This window comes from Penicillium bovifimosum (genome assembly GCF_028826915.1).
Source record: "Penicillium bovifimosum strain IBT 22155 chromosome Unknown utg000006l_segment0_segment0, whole genome shotgun sequence".
Lineage (NCBI taxonomy): Eukaryota > Fungi > Ascomycota > Eurotiomycetes > Eurotiales > Aspergillaceae > Penicillium > Penicillium bovifimosum.
In genome coordinates this window covers 2,886,696-2,906,696 of record NW_026622715.1, presented here as the reverse complement: position 1 = coordinate 2,906,696, position 20,001 = coordinate 2,886,696, and the positions used below count along the sequence as shown (strand labels likewise).

Genomic DNA, 20,001 nt, shown 5'->3' with positions numbered 1-20,001 from the left:
TTCTGTACTAGTTCTCTAATTCAACATTTGGGGCTGGTCAGAGTGGTTTCGGATGGTTATTGATACCTATTTTATGGGGATACGATTGTCTTTCGTCGTTGACTCTGGCCTGTTCCGGACATTGTGAACGAACAGATTGGAATCTGCTGTTACCCTGCCCCTTTTTATGAAATTAGCTTAGTTAGGTGTGAGTGAATGCAAAAGCTTCCATTTACGGAGATTGCTTCTACAATTCAAGTAAAGACATGTAGTACGTAGTTCAAATCTACTGCCAGTCAAGATCAGAATTTAACATCTTGCAATTGATCAACTAAATCAGAATAGGGCTTGTACACTTAAAAACATCTTGGGCCAGGTACAGAAAGACAAAAGGCAAAAAACAGCACCCTAGGTGCAGATAAGAAACATAGACAAGAAGGGCAATGAAGATAGTACAGGGGCCAGGCATTCCATTTTCACCTCTCACCAGGAAACCACCAGGTTCAAAGAGAAAATGTATACCATAGACCACTTAGGTGTTGTTAGTTTGCAGTTGAGGACAAACGTCCCTTCATGCGGGTATCGATACATAGCGCTCATGATCAGAGATTGGGAGGACGGTGCATAGTTGAATGGGACGAGGGGTGAACCGATGCCCGAAGCGAAGGATACAAAGTATCCAAGCACCGGTGCTAGCCCCGCTTACTCGTCTCCGTGGTGCCAGCTTGGCTGGTTGTGGCCTGGGTTGCGCTGCGCAGTGGCAGTGCGCTTAGGCTCGGGCGACTCGTCGTAGTTGTCCCACTGAGACTCCATCATCTTGACAGCCTTGTCGTGTTTCGGCATGGGCTGGGTGTTCTCCTTGGTGGGCACGGGCGAATCATCCACTATCTCGAACTGGGAGACGAAGTTCTTTTTGCGGTTGGCCGCGTTACCGGTGATTGCCAGGGGCTCGTCCTTCTGCTCTCGATCAGAGAGCTTGGGCTGTCCTTCATCGTCGAAGAGGCGGTTCTCGTAAAGACGCTGGCCGCGGCCCTGGAATGAGCCGATGATACGGCCGTCGTCCTCCTTGTCATCGTTCAACTCGAAGTGGTGGTCCACGTCGCGGCGGAGCTTGCTCACGTTCAGCTTGGGTGGGGGGATCCGTCATTTAGCTCGTCGTCGAAGACATGGTTCACTTCCTCTCGGCCTCTGGGTCCGTGTGTGGAACGCGAGGCCTTGTCGGGGGTGCTGAAGTCACCAAATTCCCAGTGAGCCTTGTGGTAATGCTGGGCATGTCTCGATTCATTCTTAACCTCGCGTTCAGAATTGTCGGCGCCAACCTCGAAGTGACTAAACTTGCCGGCATGGGTCTTGTAGAACGAACGGTCTTCGTCCACAGGCCCAACGGCGGGCTTGGCGGGCTTCTCTTCCTCCTCAATGGTGCGAGGAGCCCGACGCTGGGGCTTTGAGGGCGAGTCTGGCACATCGTCATCTCTCACGAAGATGTCGCTGAAGTTGCGCGTAGCAGGACGTCCAGAGGAAGGCGCAAAAGGAGCCACAGGCGCAGGAGCCTGCTTGGTAGGGGACAAAATCTCGGTCAGGGAACCCGCTCCGTAGGGATCCTTCGTATATCGCTTGCCCGAAGAAGAAGAAGCAGGTCGGGCGGCTGCCTCCGCGGCGCGGCGCTCGATCTCGGCGGTCTCCTTGCTAGGCGAGAGAAGCTCGGTGAGGGATTCGGCGGCATAGGGGTCCCTGATGCGACGCTTGCCCGGGGATGAGGAACGGGTGGGAAGAGTGGTCTGCGGAGATGCAAGCTGCGAGGGAGTCGCACGGGCTGTCTCCGCGTTTCTGAGAAGACGAGTCTGGTCTTTTCCATCACGAATGGGCCATTGACGTCCGCGCGCTCCAATGACCTCGACTTGTTTCAGCAATGAACCTTGGTCCCAGTAAATTCGGATCTGCTTAATCTGTTGGTGGGCATCGAAGTGAACAATGTGAATCTGCAAGGCGCATTAGCTTGATGCGCGAAACACGCGTTGTAGGTGGGAATTTACCGTGGGGAAAGTCGCGACACGGTCGGCCAGGAAATTATCATCGAGGTGGGGAAGATAAACACCACCACCCTCCGTGAACTCGAGGGTGGTTTCCATGTCCAGACATAGCGAGTCGGATCCTTCAATGGCGCCAATGATTTGTTGAGATTTCGTCTTCACCACTTTGGCATTCTTCAAAACGTGAGTGATCACATTATCGGCCTGCTCAAACTTGGTGGTGGTAGGGACATAGATCAACGAGACATCGTCGGCCAATTTAGCAGACCTGGGACTATCGAGGAACCGCTGGTATTCGGTCTTGAAGTACGACATAATGAAGATGATGAAGGAGGAAGATTCTCCAAGAAAAATAAAAGGGAAGAGGCTACAGTCAACCCAGGGATCAGAGTGGAGTGTACGGAGTAGAAGAGGGAGAGAGAAGGAACTGGACTACGAGAGACCTTCAAGGGAAGCAATGACGGGGCTAAGACCCTTTAAGTGTCTGGTACCTTGCATATGCAAATTGTAAATAGAAGTCAAGAGAAGTAAACAATACGGGGTACTTAAAAAAACGCGTATGGTGAAATCCTCAAAAACACGCCAGTGTTTCACCTGAGCCACCCCGAGCCACGGGCCCAGGCTTAGGGCTCTTGGGGGAGGAGCGCCTTTTCTCTACCGCGTCTCTCCGGCAACTGGAGAATGAAGACCATTTAAAAAGCAGGGTTTAGGTATGAGATCTATTCTGGTATGGATTGCCACAGGGTTGGACATGCAACATGTTGTACACTGTACAATATGCCATTGAGATCTACTCTAGTAAATTTGCAGTGCCCCCTCAGCGGTTATTATCCCGACGATCACTAGCGGACCAACTGTCATTCCCGGCTGGAGGTGTCTGTAATTTCGGGTCATTTGGAAATCAGGCACTCTCGCATGGAAGACATGATCACTTGGTCTGTCCTTGAACGCTCAAAAAAAACGGTCTATCGTTGAAGGAACACGGTCAATCAAATGGGAGTATGGCTTGTGTACGGAGGTACGGAGTGCCTTCTAAACCTCCCGGCTCCTGACCAGCCAATTCCTTTGTCTTTTTTTTTTGATTGATAGGCAGTGATGCCTGCTCAAGCAATTGCCGTATCTGCGGGGAACGGTACATAGCATGGTGAATTATCGTATCGGTGAAAGGTGGGTATGTGTTGCAATCATATCTCATTACAGAGGTCTATTGGAAAAGTCCAGCGTTAGAAAGTCCAGTGCTCGACCAGGTGTAAAATCACTTACCCAAGGAAGTCCTCCTTGATTGTGCCAATCGCATTGATTGCAGCCACGTCGGGCTTGACACCGAGGATCTTCAGCCGCAAACTGGTGCCTTTCTCAATGACTTGATCGGCATGGTCAGTGTACTGCGGCGGCACAGTGTTGGGCTCCCACTTGATCTCGGAGGGAATATTCTTGAAGATTGTCAGCTGTATACTTCTCAGATCTTGCTCAGATAAAATGAAGGCATGCCTTTCGCGCAATGAAAACAGACAATGGGCCCGCCAGAGTGAAGATACCCGTGGGTTTGACGGAGGTAACGATAGCATCAACCTGCATCCAGTCAGCCAAGTAGTCAGAGGTGACCTTGGATCTCAAGCGCATACCGTCTCGCCACGGAACGGCTTCCAGATAATCGCACGATATCTGATAGTGTACTCCGCCTGTCCGATTCCAGGCATCACCCGCCCCTCGCCAATGTCAACCATATCCATGACGCAGATGACAAAGTGATCACCCGTGCAACGGCCCTCTTCCTCCTCGTTGAGTCGACCGATGAGGTACTCTCGCATGTTGGGTCCGAAATAAGACGGGTGCATGGAGATCACCTTGGTCTCTTCTTTGAGGAAGAACATCGTCGCGGTTGTGATAAGAGTGTGCGCTTATGTCGAGGTCGAGGTGGGAGGTAGGAATTCAGAGGTACTGTCAGAGAACTGATGCTGATGCTGTCAATCGAGATCGAGGGACGGCGTGTTCGACCACCAGCTCATGACCTGCAACGGTGAGGTGCGAAGAAAATCTGGCAACCAAAATGAGCGAAGGGAGGTCCGAATACGCGTTGGGGTGGCAGAGAGTGTATCTGCCTGGGATCTTGAACGCGGAGGCAGATACAGTTGCTGCAGGCGCAAGCTTTCCCTTCGTAGGAGCATCTCCGGTGGACCAGGTTTGAGTGGATACGGTCACGTGATATTCTATGGGTTGAAGTAAGAAGGTCGATATTTGCATCACCGGAGTCACCCGTTGGATCTCATTCATCTTATATGTACTTAATGCGGTATAGAGGTCTGTTAGCGATACATCTTACCATGTCTTCACCTTGACCAGTGGGGGTTGCTTCTTCTATGAAAAGACGACGATCTATAGCTGACTCCAGCATTGACATTTGGCAACCTTCATCCGCCGATGACAGGTCGAAAAGATGAACTCGATGGCTCAAACATATAGGAATAGCATATGATATAGGTAGAGGTATGCATGGACTTCATGCTGCCTTTTCTGGTTCTCCAAGGAATGAAGAAGTATTCAAACTAGGCTTGAAGTACTCGTGATATATATCTCGCCTACCCCAAGTATGAATATTTGATATTCCGTGGGCTCACAGGCTATTAGTCGATGTCATTACGGCTCTCTATCCCTTTTGACCAGAGATATCAGAGAAAAAGACCTGTCAAACCTCGGTAGAAGTCTGAAGTGTTGATGGAGCATGCAATGTAGTGGAAACTACCTAGAGTCGTTGACTCGTTGGCAACACTCAAATGCAGGAGCACCTGACCCTAAACCCCCTAATTCGTGGACTGAATGCAGATGGATACAGACTACAGTCTACAGAGATATATACGGATGTATATTTTACATTGAATTACCTGTGCCTTACATATGCCATCTTGTAGACAGTATGATGCATCGGCGGATAACCAACGCCAAGACCAACGGCATAAGCACATGACGCCAGCTCGTGTATATCGATCCGACCACTCAACGCTTTCCGATAAAGATGATGCCACTTGCCTGATTCCACCACCCCCGCCAAACGTTTCCCCAGATTCCAGCTTCTTTCATATCCCGCAAGATGGCGCTCAATCTCGAGAAACAGTTGCTCTTCGTAAGCATCCTTTGCCCAGCTGACTCGCAGAATCACAACAGCTGACTTGTGATATAGTACGGTGCCTACCATAACAATCCTGTACAGCCGCCATGTCCCCATCGACAATGAGACACAAGGTCCACTAACAGTACAAGGTCAACGTCGCGATCCATATTACTTGCGTGCCGGTCCTACTGTTCACGGGGATCGTCCTGGTACGTGAACCCCGGTTGATTTGCAAGCGTCCCAACGTACCCCTAAAACGACACCGAATAGTACGAAGATACTGACCGTTATTTCTACCAAGGCCTGCAATTGCCCACCGCTCTTCACCCTCCCGGACATCCTTCAAATTGAATACCTGCCCGCAAATGCCGGCACAATCGGCGCCCTTATCTACGCCATATTTTATGTCCTGCTCGAACCCATCGCCGGCGGGCTCCTCGCACCCGCCGTGATCGCATCCGCATATTATGGAAATTACTTCCTTAGCACACACGGCAGCACCGTGAACTACTGGGCCGGAGGCATCCACGTCGTCTGCTGGCTGGCCCAGTTTGTCGGACACGGTGCATTCGAGAAGCGTGCCCCCGCCTTGCTGGATAACCTCGTGCAAGCTTTGTTGCTTGCGCCGCTATTCGTCTGGATGGAGGTTCTGTTCTTCTTCGGTTATCGTCCTGAGCTCAAGGAGCGCTTCGAAAAAGGCGTTGAGCTTGAGATTCTGAAGTTCCGCAAGCAGGGGAACAATAATGGCAAGGGCAAGGCGGCGCAATAAGCAAATGCAAAGCACAATTTGCATTCTGCGTGCAGGATGCAGTAAGGGGAGATATTGTGATTCGGGATTGGGACTACTGCGCTCATGTTGTCTCGGTCAAGGATGGAAGTTTCGGACGATTCACGGGGTGCGTCGATTCATGGCTGTTGTTAGCAGAGCGAGATTGATTTTGTCATTTCTATATTCTGCAGAGTCTTTTTTTTGCATTGCTCTTAGGTCTTTTGGCCAATTGGGACAGGACCTTCCCAGGATTGGCGTTATTGTTATTGTCTTTTCGGCAAAATGTTTGAATCTTTGATAGTGTATGTTAGGTAGTATGCTGGCACCGTTCAAGTGTACATACTTCGAATAAGGACATAATCAAGTTATAGGAACCCTAGAAGCAATCCAAGTACTGCGTATACACAACGTAGCGTAGTATGAAGCGCCTCGGACTGGTTGCCGTGACGAAACCAATGACATAAGCGAATTCACCTGACCAAGAATTCCGCCGATCCGAGAAGAGAAAAAAACGGAAGGGCGGTAGTGGTCCGTGGCCCACGCTTCCGGTCGGCCATGCAAATATTGAAAGGTCACACTCCGTGAATAGTATGAAATTTTTTTTATGATGGTGGAAATTGTATAGAGTAAAACATTAAAATAAAATGAATATAACATCACAGTTATTGAACAGTGTAGGAGGTACAGCGTGGCCTCACACTAGGGCCACATCGGAGGGCCCAGTGTTCCGAAAGGGTTTAGCGCAAGTCCTGAGAATCCAATCCTCCCCCCGACGACAAAGCTCTCCCTCCCGTCCACAATCCCTCTCTCCTCTCCCGTTCTCTCTCCCCAATTACATCTCTCCCTCAGAGAATTCATCCTCCCATCCTCTGAACCCCATTTCATAATGTTCAGAAACGCTCTGCGGTCGTCCAGCCGCTCCGTCGCGGCTGTTTCGGCCCCTGGCCGCATCGCCTCGGTGAGTCCATCCCATCCCAGCCGCCTTCGTTCATCGCCATTCCGACATCCTCCATCTCAATATTGAGCTCGATCGATGCTCAAACCTCATCATACCTCGACAACATTACTTCATTGATGCCTCGAACACATTGTCCTTGTCTGTGATGGTCATTAACAGGTTTTTCGTTCATTATTAGGTCCGCGCGGCTGCTGCCGGTCCTCTCAACGGCGTTCGCTCGTACGCTTCCGAGGCTAAGGCTGCCCCTACTGAGGTCTCCTCCATCCTTGAGCAGCGCATCCGTGGTGTCTCTGAGGAGGCTGGTCTCGCTGAGACCGGTCGTGTTCTGTCGGTCGGGTACGTCGATTCTCCCTTGGCGGCTGGGGGCGCGAAAAAAAATTCGGTCCTCGGCTACAATTCTATCAAATCCGCCATCAACCATCAACATTCAACTATCTACGAACCCAGAAACTAATTGAGCTTTAATATAGTGATGGTATTGCCCGTGTCCACGGCATGTCCAACGTCCAGGCTGAGGAGCTGGTCGAGTACGTGTACCCCCAAAGTCTTGGCATTATCAAAACCGGAAAACTAACCCTTCCTCAGGTTCGCCTCCGGCGTTAAGGGTATGTGCATGAACCTCGAGGCCGGCCAGGTCGGTGTTGTGCTTTTCGGTTCCGACCGTCTCGTCAAGGAGGGTGAGACTGTCAAGCGTACCGGCGAGATTGTAAGCACGCCCATTCCATCCCTGGGTTCAATTTAGGTCCATATCTATATTAGATCCGGGGACCATCAATCCCACAGCAATTTATCTAACACAACGTCCAGGTCGAGGTTCCCGTTGGTCCCGAGCTTCTCGGCCGTGTCGTCGACGCTCTCGGCAACCCCATCGATGGCAAGGGTCCCCTTAACACCAAGGAGAAGCGCCGTGCTCAGCTCAAGGCCCCCGGCATTCTGCCCCGTCAGTCCGTCAACCAGCCGGTGCAGACTGGTCTCAAGTGTGTCGACGCCATGGTCCCCATCGGCCGTGGTCAGCGTGAGTTGATCATTGGTGATCGTCAGACCGGTAAGACCGCTGTCGCTCTTGACACCATGCTCAACCAGAAGCGTTGGAACACCTCTGGTGCTTCCGAGGCCGAGAAGCTGTACTGTATCTACGTTGCCGTTGGTCAGAAGCGTTCCACCGTCGCTCAGCTCGTCAAGACCCTTGAGGAGCAGGATGCCATGAAGTACTCCGTTATCATTGCTGCCACCGCTTCCGAGGCCGCCCCCCTGCAGTACATTGCTCCCTTCACTGGCTGCGCCATGGGTGAGTGGTTCCGTGACAACGGCCGCCACGCCGTCATCATCTACGATGATCTGTCCAAGCAGGCCGTTGCCTACCGTCAGATGTCTCTGCTCCTCCGCCGTCCCCCCGGCCGTGAGGCTTACCCCGGTGATGTCTTCTACCTCCACTCTCGTCTCCTCGAGCGTGCTGCCAAGATGAACAAGACCCACGGTGCCGGTTCCCTCACTGCTCTGCCCATCATTGAGACCCAGGGTGGTGATGTGTCCGCTTACATTCCCACCAACGTCATTTCCATCACTGATGGCCAGATCTTCTTGGAGTCCGAGCTGTTCTACAAGGGTATCCGTCCCGCCATTAACGTCGGTCTGTCCGTGTCCCGTGTCGGTTCCGCCGCCCAGGTCAAGGCCATGAAGCAGGTCGCCGGTTCCCTGAAGCTCTTCCTTGCTCAGTACCGTGAGGTCGCTGCTTTCGCCCAGTTCGGTTCCGATCTTGATGCCTCCACCAAGCAGACTCTTGCCCGTGGTGAACGTCTGACCGAGCTCCTCAAGCAGAAGCAGTACAGCCCCATGGCCGTTGCCGACATGGTTCCCCTGATCTTCGCTGGTGTTAACGGTCTCCTCGACGCCATCCCCGTCGACAAGATCCTCACCTGGGAGACTGACCTCCTTGCTCACCTCAAGAGCTCCCACCCCGAGATCCAGGCCACCATCGAGAAGGAGGGCCAGGTCACCAAGGAGACCGAGGCCACCCTCAAGAAGGTCATCGGTGATTTCAACTCCACCTTCAACGCATAAGTGAAGAAATAACTCGGATGATCCTTAGCGGTCGGCTTTGTTTTCTTGACTCTATGTGGATAGACAAGATAGCCTGTACAATTTTGAGCCCATTGTTTTTCTGTTCTTTCTTGGTGCCGGTGCCTGGCAGGAGATCCTCCAGTCTGCCCCTGGATGTAGCGATGTAATTGTCTGCATGATCCTGGGGGGCGGACCAAGGATCTCCCGTAGTGCTGTTCGAGAAAGAAGTGAAATGACTTTGGACTGCCAAAATGTGATTATATCCTGTACGTTTAGATTTTACGCGCATCGGGGCGCGAGATGGGTGGACGACCGTTCTAATTCCGTCTGGTCGCCTAATGCTCTCCATGTTGGACCTCAATTTATCTCCTTTGTTCAAGCTGTTTACTCCCGTCGTAGTTCTCATGTTTTTCTTGAATATGCTATGACAATTGCATAGCGGATGAAGACTGCCGGTTGCTTCTAATGTATGGAGTACTGTGTATTGAACCACTATGCTGTAGTCGAGGGATATAGACGCAACTCGATGACATGATTGACCGTACAGTCTCGATACCATCTCGATCTTTGCATTCATACCTAATAACCCTTCCACATGAGTCCCCAGAATCTAGACGGACAACCGCCTGGCGCATCTGCCGAAACCGAAACCGGCACCAAATCTGTTATCGATAAGCGAACAAGCTTTTTTTCCGCGAAAAGACAAACGACCAAGTCCCCCGCGCGCAAAGAACTTCGATTTCCTCTCTAGTACCAATTATCCTGTCGCCGTCATGTCTGCTCCTACCGATAAGCCCGCCTCGTCCTGCAAGGTGATGTTGAGCAAGAACGTTGCCAACCGCCTCCTCGCCGAAGTCCACGAGGGAGTCAAGACCCTCGAGAAGCCGCCTCATCTGGTCGGTTTACTGGCCAACAATGATCCAGCTGCGCTGATGTATGCGGAGATGACAAAGAAGACATGTGAAGAGAAGTGAGTACATGGACTATTTCCAATGGCTCCGTACCCAATGGCTGCAGCTTCGTTGGTGTGTTGAATGGTGGGGTATGATTCATACTTGACCCTCGGCCGCGCAACAGAAAAAGATCAAAGAAAAAAAGAAAAAGCACCACAGCCATGAAGAAGAGCAATTCCGAACCCAATTCAACTAACACCATGTCCCCCACAGTGGATTCAAGTACACGTTGCGCGAAGTCTCCCGGGACGACATCGAACAAGCGATCCTAAACGCCAACAGCGACAACGCCGTCGACGGGATAATCGTCTACTACCCAATCTTCAACAACCGCCAAGACCAATACCTGCAGCAAATCGTCGACATGACCAAAGACGTCGAAGGCCTAAGCCACCGCTACATCTTCAACATGTACCAGAACATCCGCTACCTCGACGGCGAGGCCAAGCGCCAAAAATCCATTCTGCCCTGCACTCCGCTGGCCAACATCAAGATCCTCGAGTACCTCAACATCTACAACACCATCTTGCCATACGGCAACCGTCTCTTCGGACACACGATTTGCGTGGTGAATCGGTCCGAGGTCGTTGGTCGTCCGCTTGCGGCGCTGTTGGCTAATGATGGTGCTTGTGTTTACTCGGTTGATATTACTGGTGTGCAGAAGTTTACGCGCGGTGAGGGGTTGAAGAAGAAGACTCATGAGGTTGTTGATCTTGAGGGGAAGACTATGAAGGATGTTGTGCCGCTTTGTGATGTGGTTATTTCTGGTGTGCCCGGGGAGAAGTTCAAGTTTGATACTAGTCTCCTGCGTGAGGGTGCTGTTTGTGTCAATTTCTCTAGTGAGAAGGTATGTTCATCCTCGGGTCATTTGGTCCTGCTCGAAGTGCCGTTGCTAATTGCTTTTGCTGCAGAACTTCCCCCACGAGGTCCGGGACAAGGCTTCTCTTTTCGTTCCCTCCATTGGAAAGGTTACCATTGTTGTTCTCATGCGCAACCTTCTGGTATGTGCTGTCTCTTTCTCATATATAACCCCCTGATCACATGCGCCGCCTTCTAACATAACATATTACAGAGACTCATCCAGAACAAGCGCATGGACGATGTCAAGCCTGCCGAGGCCACCGAACAACCTGGTACCCTTGAAGCGGCCTCGTAAACTCACCTGCATACAGGGCCCGACTTAGATAGCCATGCCACGAGCTGGTCGTACCGTAAAAACTATAGATCTTCTGTTTGTTATTAGCCATTTTGATATTCCTCTGAGACTTCCTTCCTCTCTTCTTCTGTTACTTTGGTATATCCCAATTGCATTCTATCTTTGGAAAAGCAACCTTCACCGTCCTGTCACAACACCGAACCGCTTCATGCTTATGATCATATACTCTAGTTGCTCAAACACTATGGGCTACCTACGTGGCGTTTTAAGGGAACATACCCAGCTCCAAGTTCAAGGAATGTTATCAATACAATGACGAGCTGCTGTTAGAACAACATATAATAGAAAAGAGTCACACGCCGATAAGATATACCGTTCAGTCCACCTCAACCTGAACTAAGTCGCTGTCAGGCCGGGCATGCAACATCTTCACTGAGAGAGAGAGAGTCCGAACTGCATCAGGAACCCCCAAACCATGAAGCAGAGCATACCTTGCCAATAGAATAACCAAGTCAACATCCCACAGGGCAAAGACGAGTCTACCAGTGCTTGAGACTGTCATAAACGTCATAAAAAGCCATGACAAGAGACGTAATGAAAAGCACAGAGGAAATCAACAGAAGCACCGCAAGCAGAGGCCCCCAAGGTCCCAACAAACGAAACCACCATGTCCCGATTTCCTTCCAACTACTCTTCCACTCAGCGAATTGGTCAGCACCAGACAGGATGTGCCGCAAAGGCTGAGCAGCCGAGTATGTATGAAAGTGACTGATAGAGATTTTCTCAAGCAGTCCCGGAGGCAACACAGGTGGATGAAACAGGCAGCTCACAGTCGTGCGGCCCGGGATCTGGAAACCAGGCGCCAGAAATATAATGCGCATACGAGTGGAGTAGCTGGCAGAATCCAGGATATGTACTTTGGTCTGAACGTAGTAGACCTCATATTGCACCGCCATCCATCGTAGGGACTCCCTCTCGTCTATCGGCAGAATACGTGTGTTGATTCCTGCGATGTTTGTGGGAAACCTGCTGCCCGAATCCATTCGAACGATCTCAAGGGTCCTGGTTGCATTCACAAGAGACATGACCTCGTCGCGGGGAAGGTGGGTGAGGAGGACTATTATGTCGGGGAGGGCTGTGATCTGCCTGTTAGTACAGTGTATAGATCAGGCTGTTCAGGCATGTGTGATTACCCCGTGGACGACGGATGACAGACAGAAGTCGCCCCATGTCGAAGCGTTTGCCTGCGCGAGTGGTAGTGATTGGGGTTTGGATGACCTGGACCGATGCAGGTTCCACGGAGTTGACTGAAGTGAAGTTTGCTGGTGGTGAGACAGGACAGCTGCAGAGTTAATGGAGGAGGTCAATGAGACAATGACAAAAGCAATGTAATTAAGACATGAACGATATGCAGTTGAATTGAAGAGTTATAGTGTTGTAGAGTGGTGGTAGAAGTAGTGATCGAGACATGTCAAAGGGCATGTAGTTTGGCACCAAGGTTTACGCTTGTTGATATTCCAGAATTGGGAAGGTTCGATTGAACTGGAACTTCACAAGTCAGGAACGTGCAGGTGAGCTCCTGCCTTGAGTATACAAATGTACACGTGAGCACGTAGCCCTAATGTGGTCCATCGCTATGCCATGACATCAAGCTACGATGCCCTTTCTTGCAGAAGATGTGGCCGTGTCTCCATTCGTCGGACCATTAAGATAACCACAGCGAAATGTGTGGAAAGCACTCATTGCAGACGTGTGTATCGGAGGGCCAGTGTTGTGTAGCCGCCTAATGCAATAAAATCTCTATAGTTGGGCCTTTGGATTAGTTTAAGCCAATTCCCAGAGGAAAACGGACAAAGCCTTTCTTAATATCTTTTGTAGATTGTAGTAGCTCATGTTTGGCGATTGCTCCAAAAGCGTGGCCTCAGATGACAGATAATTGAAGCATCGCAGTCTAGCCAGACTTCTTCTCATTTTCCTTCGCCGCCAACCTCAACACATCAATCTCGCCAGCTACCCAGCGACGGAAAGGCTCAGGGTGGAAGACACCGTCAGCCGAAAACCAAGTTGCGAAGGGCGCCTCGAAGCGCTTATCCTGAAGGACCTTGCCAGTGGCAGATTTATAGATGATGTGTAGCTTGTAGACATTCGAGAGTTTTTGGGCTGAAGATGAGACAGATATCTGTGAACACATATGTTAGCAATCAGCTTGAAACCTATCCTCAAAGGGCATGAAGATCAATAAACATACCGTTTCCCCAGTCTTCCGCTTTCCGGCGTATACCTCCCCACCCTCAACAGCCCAGATCCAGTATGTCAAAGCGCTGTTCAGAACAAAGTAGGCTGCAACCGCTGCAATGATCCATGGCGAGGTAGTTGCTTCCCAGCCGAGCATGCGGTCTGCATAGAAAGTAAACCCTGCAATGGCGATAGCGCTAAATCCGAGAAGGAAGCGGATGTTCGTCTTGGAATGGTCTGGCGTAAAAGCGTATGGCGCAGGGAGATTCGTCAGGTAAGGAAGAAGGGCATCGTCACTCGTAGACTTGAGATCTATTGCTCATATCCCGCTGTTAGTGTTATTGCAGTATAGAGTAGATCAGGATTACGAACCATTAGTCGAGTAGACTGGCACTTTGTTTGAAGCCATGAGAGCGTGTATAAGATATGCAAGTGGAGGTATTAGGAATATCCAAAACAACAAGTGCTGGTACGTGTTCGGTGATCAAGACGAGGTTGTTTATCGCAGCCAAAGATGCGGCGTGGCCCTTGGGGAAAGCTGGAGCTAACGCGGGCCAATGACATCTCTCTCCGCCTGGCAACCTCCTTCGCGGCCCCTTCAACTTTCTATCCCCCACCTGCACCCTCCGACATTATCTGGCTCATAACAGGTAACAGGTTACCCTTTGATCTTGAGTACTGCCTCCAAAATGGCAATTCAAGGGGCCGAGCAGACCATCCTTAGGGATCCGGCGCTATTGTGAGGAATCCCGACTCGATCAACTCGAGAACGTCGAACTGACCGTCTGCTTATAGCTACTGGATTCTGTTTCCAATTTCAATTGTTATGGTAAGTCTATTCCCAGCGCTTATAGCTCAAACGGGTGGTTTTGCGCCTGAGCTTGAACTAACTATCTTCGAATAGATTTTGACCGGAATCCTTCGCCACTATGCCACCGTCCTGATGAACTCACCCCCCAGATCGGCGACCACTCTTGCCGAGTCTCGCGAGCGCCTTGCTCTCATCCGCGCCGTGAACCTCCGCAACAATGCCTGCTCCGTGCTCGACCGCGAGGCCTTCGAGATGCGCAAGAACTACCTGGTGAACGGATTCCGCAGCGGCGCGTTTTTGAAGGACCCCAACAACCGGGGGCAACCTCCCGCGAACCCTATGACTGACCCTGCTGGAATGGAAGCTATGATGGGCATGCTCAAGGGAAATATGATGATGATGATTCCGCAAACATTGATCATGAGTTGGATCAACGCCTTCTTCTCTGGCTTTGTCATTCGTATGTCGCACGTTGACACAACTATACACGATCAACTAGCTTACAAGTCTCGCAGTGAAATTGCCCTTCCCCCTCACCATCCGTTTCAAGTCGATGCTGCAGTCTGGTGTCATGACTCGTGACCTCGATGTGCAATGGGTCTCCAGTCTGTCGTGGTACTTCCTCAATTTGATGGGTCTGCAGTCTGTCTTTGGATTCATTCTCGGCAGTGATAACGGTACGTACTACTCTAAGCTCTGACGAGAAACCGATACTAACAACTCGCAGCTGCCAACCAAATGGCCCAGCAGATGGGTATGGCCAACCCCGCCGCTATGGTCAACCCGCTCCAGCCCGGCCAAGATCCCGATAAGATGTTCCTGAGCGAAGCAGAGAACTTGGAAGTGATGGAACATTTCTGCATTCTTGACGGAGTGGAGGAGAGAATTCTGCAGAATTTTGCTCCTGCCGGAATCTAATCTCTCATTGGCGTTGCATCATGTCTCGCGTCGGTGTATATACCGTTTTGGGGTCATCGCTGGCTCTAAATAGCACAAAGAATAGAATGCGTGATGTCCAAAGGAAGCTGCACCACTGTGGGCTATAACCTACAGGCTCATATAGAAGCCTCGTATGTACCGGATAAAGTCTGGCAAATCTTGACTCAATAGGCAAATTGTATGTGTAGGTGCACGTTGCATGATTCATAAAGCTCGCTGTCCACAAGGGTTATGACTCCTAACTGATCACTCTTTCTATTGACGATAATTCATAACCTCATTCAGAATCCAGACTTCTCCATTATGTACCTTCTCCGCAATCGAATCAACCTCAATATTGCCGGGCTGGATCTATAGACTGTCAGTTACCACTGTACACAGTACTCTTGGTATGACTTGCAGAGGGGGAAACTTACGAAGATCTTGTCACCCTCCTTTGTCCATTTCACTTTCTCTCCTGCAAGTGTCTCAACCTCCTCCCCGACTCTCCAGGGACTAGCAGGAATGAGATGAGCCTCGACAAACCGCTGCAGGTTCTGCTTTGCCCGGTCTTGACCATCCTGGCCCTCATATGCGTCTACTTCACCAAACTTCTTGTAGTCCTCTGGATTCTCCCAAGGCTTCCGTGGGAGAGCCTGAATAGCACTGTTGCGCGGGGCGAGAACTGTGAAATTCCTGGATGCATCGTTAAGGCGAGAGGCGATAGGCTCGAAGTCACGGGTCAACCGTGCAAAGATATTGATGCCTTTAGTCTTGGGCAGCACATCTGCGATTATGGGGCTACTGCTGTCTTTCGAGCTCATATCATCGTCCGGAGCCGTCTTCTGTGACTGGACAACACCAGGTAGGATCTTATCCATTATTGATTGATGCTCTTTGTGTTCGAGTGCTAGTGGTTGTTGGCGCGAAGGGTTGGAATACGATAAGCCCCAGATTGCAGATGCAGAGCTAGCGAAAATGAATGTAAATAAGATAGATCTCGTCAGTCGATTCACTTTCATGCTGCGTGTTGAAGCCATTTTGCGACCAATGACGCCGGACAGACAAGCAGGTCTCACTACAGCCATGACGCAACTGAGCATAGCACGTGACATGGGGAAGCATCATCACCTGACCCTTATCGATAAGGGTAGTCGGCCACAAGAAATTGGCCGTCGTTGCGGTCTTGACTCTTGATCTTGCCTCCGCAATCGGCACATCTTGTTTTCCTGGTTGATTGATCGGTATCATGTCGGCTCTGCAGACCTTCATGCTGGTCGTGGACCACGACAAAGAAGAGGCCAAGCGCATTGCCGAGGGAATCGCGCAAGGTATGCCACTTCGCCCCGCACTTACAACAGTTCGAACCATTGCATGACTAACGGAGGGATCTATAGATGTTGAGAGCAGAAAGGTGACATTGATTGATACTGTCCAATCTCTCGGCGAATACATCAACGACGAAGATCCAATCCTGCGCGGAAAAGCGGTTTCCTACCTCACAGCTGTTATCCAAGCTCTTTCGCCGAAGTACCTCACGAGACAACAAATTCAAGTCCTCACTACGTTCTTCTGCGATAGAATTGAGGATGGAGGGGCTGTTGCTGGGCTGCGGACTCTACAGGGTCTGGACCGTTTCAACAAATTTCTGGCTACCGAAGTAGCACAAGCGTAGGTGTCATGCTTGTTTACATGCGAGACCCTGTCGGGTGGAACGCATGTTTCAATGACCCAATGCTGACTTTCCCTCTTGATATAGACTTTTCTCCAACTTCCAGGATCTTCAATCTCGGTCCCAAACGCAGAGGTTCCACGTCTATCAATTGCTCAATGACTTGATGTCAAACCACCGTGCAGCTATGCGTGATATGGGAGATATCTCGTTGCTTGGTGTTGTTGATCTCATGACCGGAGAGAAAGACCCGAGGAACTTGATGATTGTTTTCTCTATTCTGAAAGTGGTAATGGTGGAATGGGACATCTCGAACCACGTTGAGGTGTGTATCACTTTCCGTAGAACATTGGGAGCTTCATCTAACACTAGGCAGACTCTCTTCGACTCGGTGTACAATTATTTCCCAATCACATTCCGACCCCCGCCAAATGATCCATATGGAATCACTGCACAGGATCTGAAGGGCCGTCTTCAAGATTGTATTTCCTCGACAAGGCATTTTGCTCCTCACGCAATCCCGGCATTATTGGAAAAGCTTGATTCCACTTCTCCCAATGTGAAGGTAAGATTGGTTATACCACTGTATTGATGAGAAATGTCTAACAGCCTCGCAGAAAGATGCACTCAATACATTGATTGCGTGCATTCAGTCGTATGATCCCGACACAGTATCCAAGTTTTCCGTTACCGTCTGGGGAGTCCTCAAGTTTGAGATCCTTAATGCCCAAGAGGAGTTCCTCTCTCAGAGCTCCCTCGAGGCTTTGCAATTAATTGCCAAGCGACTCTCCGAGGGCGTTACCGAAGTGTCACAGGAACTGCCTCTTGCGAAGTATCTCGATCCAATCACGAAGGAGTGTAATGAGCAACTCCAAGAGCCCCAGCACAAGCAGGCCAAGCCATGTCAATCTATTCTCAACTGCGTGTCAGCCGCTTCTCCTGTTTCCTTTGTCCTAGTTGTACAGAAGGTCGTGGCCCCCATCTTCACACTTTACCAAGAAGCCGACGGGATTGTCAAACAGAGAGCTCTTCTCGAGACCCTCAATGGCTTGTTCGAAGCTGCTACAAACGTCTTTGGACAGTGGACTACCCGGGGAGGCGAAGTCGCACTCGATAACCCGCTTCTCGAATTCAAAGACCAATTCTCAGACGTCTTTGGCCAGGCATTGATGGGTGCAGCCAAGGAAGAAGTTTCCTTCCGGGTGACTGCACTAAAAGGCTTCTTGCGCTTGTCGACCCTGCGTGACTTCTTCCAGGAGAACGAGATTGGACTCTTCGTGCAATACCTCGACGAAATCCTTCTCAAGGAAGAATCCGTGGGTCGGGATGATCTCAAAAAAGAAGCAATTGCTGCTCTTTCTGAGATTTCCAAGCACAAGCCCCGACTAATCATCGACATCACCTTCCCTGCATTTGTGGCAACCCTGCCGGAGGAAGCTGAAGAAGGCTCTGATGAGTCGTATCTCCCCACACTCGAGACACTTGCGCAGATCAGCGTGGAGCGGGATATTTTCGAGACACTATTCCGCCGCCTATTCAGCAAGTTGACTATTTTGCTACAGAAGCCGCAGCCTGGATCAGTCGCTTACCCCCGAGCCATCCTCGTCACATTGCTCTATGTGATGCAGCAGAGGGACATGGCGCAAGATCCGAGCGTGGATCTGTACTTCGACAAGATCGTGATTGGACTTTGCCGCAACGTCGCAGCATCAGCATCTGGCAAGGCAAACAACCGGATCCTCAATGATCCTACTGTACTTGACACCTTGGGTCGCCTTTGCAACCTCATTGTGCGGTCTGTTTCGCTTCAGAAGCAGGAAAAAGTTGCCGAAAATGTCTATAGCCTCTTTTCCACACCGGAAGAGTTCGCATCTATTCCATTTGCTCAAACCACAACTCCGGACCAAGAGCGCACAATCATCATATCCACATACCTTCTTGCCGGAATATCCAAAGACTGCAGCAACCGCATCCCACACACCAACCCCGAAATGTCAGCCTTGCTATCGGATCTAGTGCGCCGTTCCATCTCAACCACAGAACCAGCATCCCACCAAGCCTACCTCCGCCATCTAGCCCTCCTCGTGAACAAATTCCTCACCAAAGAACACCTCTCAATCGCCGAGAACCTCTTCACCACTCTCTTCCAAACCCAAGACCCAGCCGGATCCCTGAACCCCCCAACCATCCGCACAATCTTCTGGCTCTCCAAAGCCCTAATCCTCCGCCTAGCCCCAACAACAACAAACATCATAACCACCCTCCTAACCCTCCTCTCCTCCCCCGACCCACAAACAAGCACAACATCCTCGCAAAGCTTCACCCTCCTCCTCAGCGACGACGACATAATCTCCCCGACAAACGGCGCAAACATCCGCCTCCTATCCCGCCAACGCCTCTTCACAACAGTCATCCCCCTGATCTCCTCCCGCATCCGCGAAGTAAACATAGCAGGCACAGACACAACACCCTCCCACATCAAACCAGCACATCTCACCGCTCTAGCCGGTATCCTCTCCACAATCCCGACGGCCCTAGTCATGCCCGAACTGCCAACCCTCCTCCCCCTCCTCCTGCAATCCCTGGATCTCCAAACTGCAGACTCAGTAGCTGTCCGCACAGCTACTCTCAATACATTGGCAGTCATCATCCGCGACAACGGTGTCGCTGTCATTGATCAATGCGGTCATGTCAACTCTCTCGTTACAAGATTGTTGAAGACTACTGTTACCAACCCAGGTCCTGGTGCTGTCAATAGTCCACGTCTCCGTGCGGAGGCGTTGAAATGTCTCAATCTTCTTGCGACGCACCAGGTCCCTGGTGCTGCGAACAATGCGCGTGCCCCGCCGGGGGTTTCGCCGCTACTGCCGGTTAAGAAGCAGGTGCTGCTGGCTTTAAGGGCGGTGCTGGATGATCCTAAGCGGGATGTGCGTAAGGCGGCGGTTGATGCTCGTGGTGCTTGGTTGCGTGGTGTTGATGATGCGCCGGATGAGGAGGAGTGATTGCGTTTGGGTTGAGGAAAATAGAGAGTACGGTATATCTTTGCATGTTTGTTTTTTTTGATTGGACATAGATTATGGTTTCTTGTGTTCTAGTTTCGTTTTGCATATTACCTTCGTACATTCTCCTGGTCTTTCCGCAGTGTGGTTGAACTTGGTTATTCTTCAGCTATTAACATTGAGCACGGGCAATAGTCGCTCTCTATTCTTAGAGGATACATAGCGCATAGCATACATGCAGGATTCGACAGCGAGTATCCATTTTGATCATAGGGTGATTGCTAAAAAGAAGCTTTGTTTCATGATTGATAAAAATGAGTATCACTTGCTCTGCGCACATGAACCATGAAG

The 20,001-nt window shown here is 50.7% G+C and overlaps 9 protein-coding genes across 9 annotated transcripts; 5 read left to right on the top strand and 4 right to left on the bottom strand.

Moving 5' to 3' along the window:
* Window positions 1–681: 681 nt before the first annotated feature.
* Window positions 682–2,324, bottom strand: N7515_008742 (uncharacterized protein; the record flags this gene model as incomplete). The annotated part of the gene is made up of 3 exons (XM_056669486.1): window positions 682–1,104; window positions 1,155–1,958; window positions 2,013–2,324. The coding sequence occupies 3 exons, from the start codon at window positions 2,322–2,324 to the stop codon at window positions 682–684; spliced, it is 1,539 nt and encodes a 512-aa protein (XP_056519316.1).
* Window positions 2,325–3,203: 879 nt separating this feature from the next.
* Window positions 3,204–3,883, bottom strand: N7515_008741 (DNA-directed RNA polymerase II subunit RPB7; the record flags this gene model as incomplete). The annotated part of the gene is made up of 4 exons (XM_056669485.1): window positions 3,204–3,213; window positions 3,273–3,442; window positions 3,501–3,581; window positions 3,635–3,883. The coding sequence occupies 4 exons, from the start codon at window positions 3,881–3,883 to the stop codon at window positions 3,204–3,206; spliced, it is 510 nt and encodes a 169-aa protein (XP_056519315.1).
* Window positions 3,884–5,097: 1,214 nt separating this feature from the next.
* On the top strand, window positions 5,098–5,887 carry N7515_008740 (2-hydroxy-palmitic acid dioxygenase MPO1; the record flags this gene model as incomplete). Its single annotated transcript, XM_056669484.1, has 4 exons — window positions 5,098–5,130; window positions 5,188–5,211; window positions 5,262–5,327; window positions 5,420–5,887. 4 exons carry the CDS (start codon window positions 5,098–5,100, stop codon window positions 5,885–5,887), a joined length of 591 nt encoding a protein of 196 aa, XP_056519314.1.
* An 886-nt stretch (window positions 5,888–6,773) lies between these two features.
* N7515_008739 (F1F0 ATP synthase subunit alpha) lies at window positions 6,774–8,906 on the top strand (the record flags this gene model as incomplete). Its single annotated transcript, XM_056669483.1, has 5 exons — window positions 6,774–6,845; window positions 7,024–7,181; window positions 7,316–7,372; window positions 7,431–7,551; window positions 7,653–8,906. 5 exons carry the CDS (start codon window positions 6,774–6,776, stop codon window positions 8,904–8,906), a joined length of 1,662 nt encoding a protein of 553 aa, XP_056519313.1.
* Window positions 8,907–9,679: 773 nt separating this feature from the next.
* N7515_008738 (methylenetetrahydrofolate dehydrogenase (NAD(+))) lies at window positions 9,680–11,015 on the top strand (the record flags this gene model as incomplete). Its single annotated transcript, XM_056669482.1, has 4 exons — window positions 9,680–9,876; window positions 10,073–10,706; window positions 10,771–10,860; window positions 10,932–11,015. The coding sequence occupies 4 exons, from the start codon at window positions 9,680–9,682 to the stop codon at window positions 11,013–11,015; spliced, it is 1,005 nt and encodes a 334-aa protein (XP_056519312.1).
* Window positions 11,016–12,966: 1,951 nt separating this feature from the next.
* On the bottom strand, window positions 12,967–13,659 carry N7515_008737 (signal peptidase complex subunit 2; the record flags this gene model as incomplete). Its single annotated transcript, XM_056669481.1, has 3 exons — window positions 12,967–13,194; window positions 13,264–13,562; window positions 13,623–13,659. 3 exons carry the CDS (start codon window positions 13,657–13,659, stop codon window positions 12,967–12,969), a joined length of 564 nt encoding a protein of 187 aa, XP_056519311.1.
* Window positions 13,660–13,939: 280 nt separating this feature from the next.
* On the top strand, window positions 13,940–14,979 carry N7515_008736 (ER membrane complex subunit EMC3; the record flags this gene model as incomplete). Its single annotated transcript, XM_056669480.1, has 5 exons — window positions 13,940–13,989; window positions 14,046–14,079; window positions 14,155–14,521; window positions 14,577–14,738; window positions 14,789–14,979. The coding sequence occupies 5 exons, from the start codon at window positions 13,940–13,942 to the stop codon at window positions 14,977–14,979; spliced, it is 804 nt and encodes a 267-aa protein (XP_056519310.1).
* Window positions 14,980–15,255: 276 nt separating this feature from the next.
* Window positions 15,256–16,067, bottom strand: N7515_008735 (uncharacterized protein; the record flags this gene model as incomplete). Its single annotated transcript, XM_056669479.1, has 2 exons — window positions 15,256–15,351; window positions 15,417–16,067. 2 exons carry the CDS (start codon window positions 16,065–16,067, stop codon window positions 15,256–15,258), a joined length of 747 nt encoding a protein of 248 aa, XP_056519309.1.
* A 161-nt stretch (window positions 16,068–16,228) lies between these two features.
* N7515_008734 (MET18/MMS19 family protein) lies at window positions 16,229–19,653 on the top strand (the record flags this gene model as incomplete). The annotated part of the gene is made up of 5 exons (XM_056669478.1): window positions 16,229–16,310; window positions 16,377–16,650; window positions 16,739–16,976; window positions 17,028–17,216; window positions 17,269–19,653. 5 exons carry the CDS (start codon window positions 16,229–16,231, stop codon window positions 19,651–19,653), a joined length of 3,168 nt encoding a protein of 1,055 aa, XP_056519308.1.
* Between the last annotated feature and the right edge of the window lie 348 nt (window positions 19,654–20,001).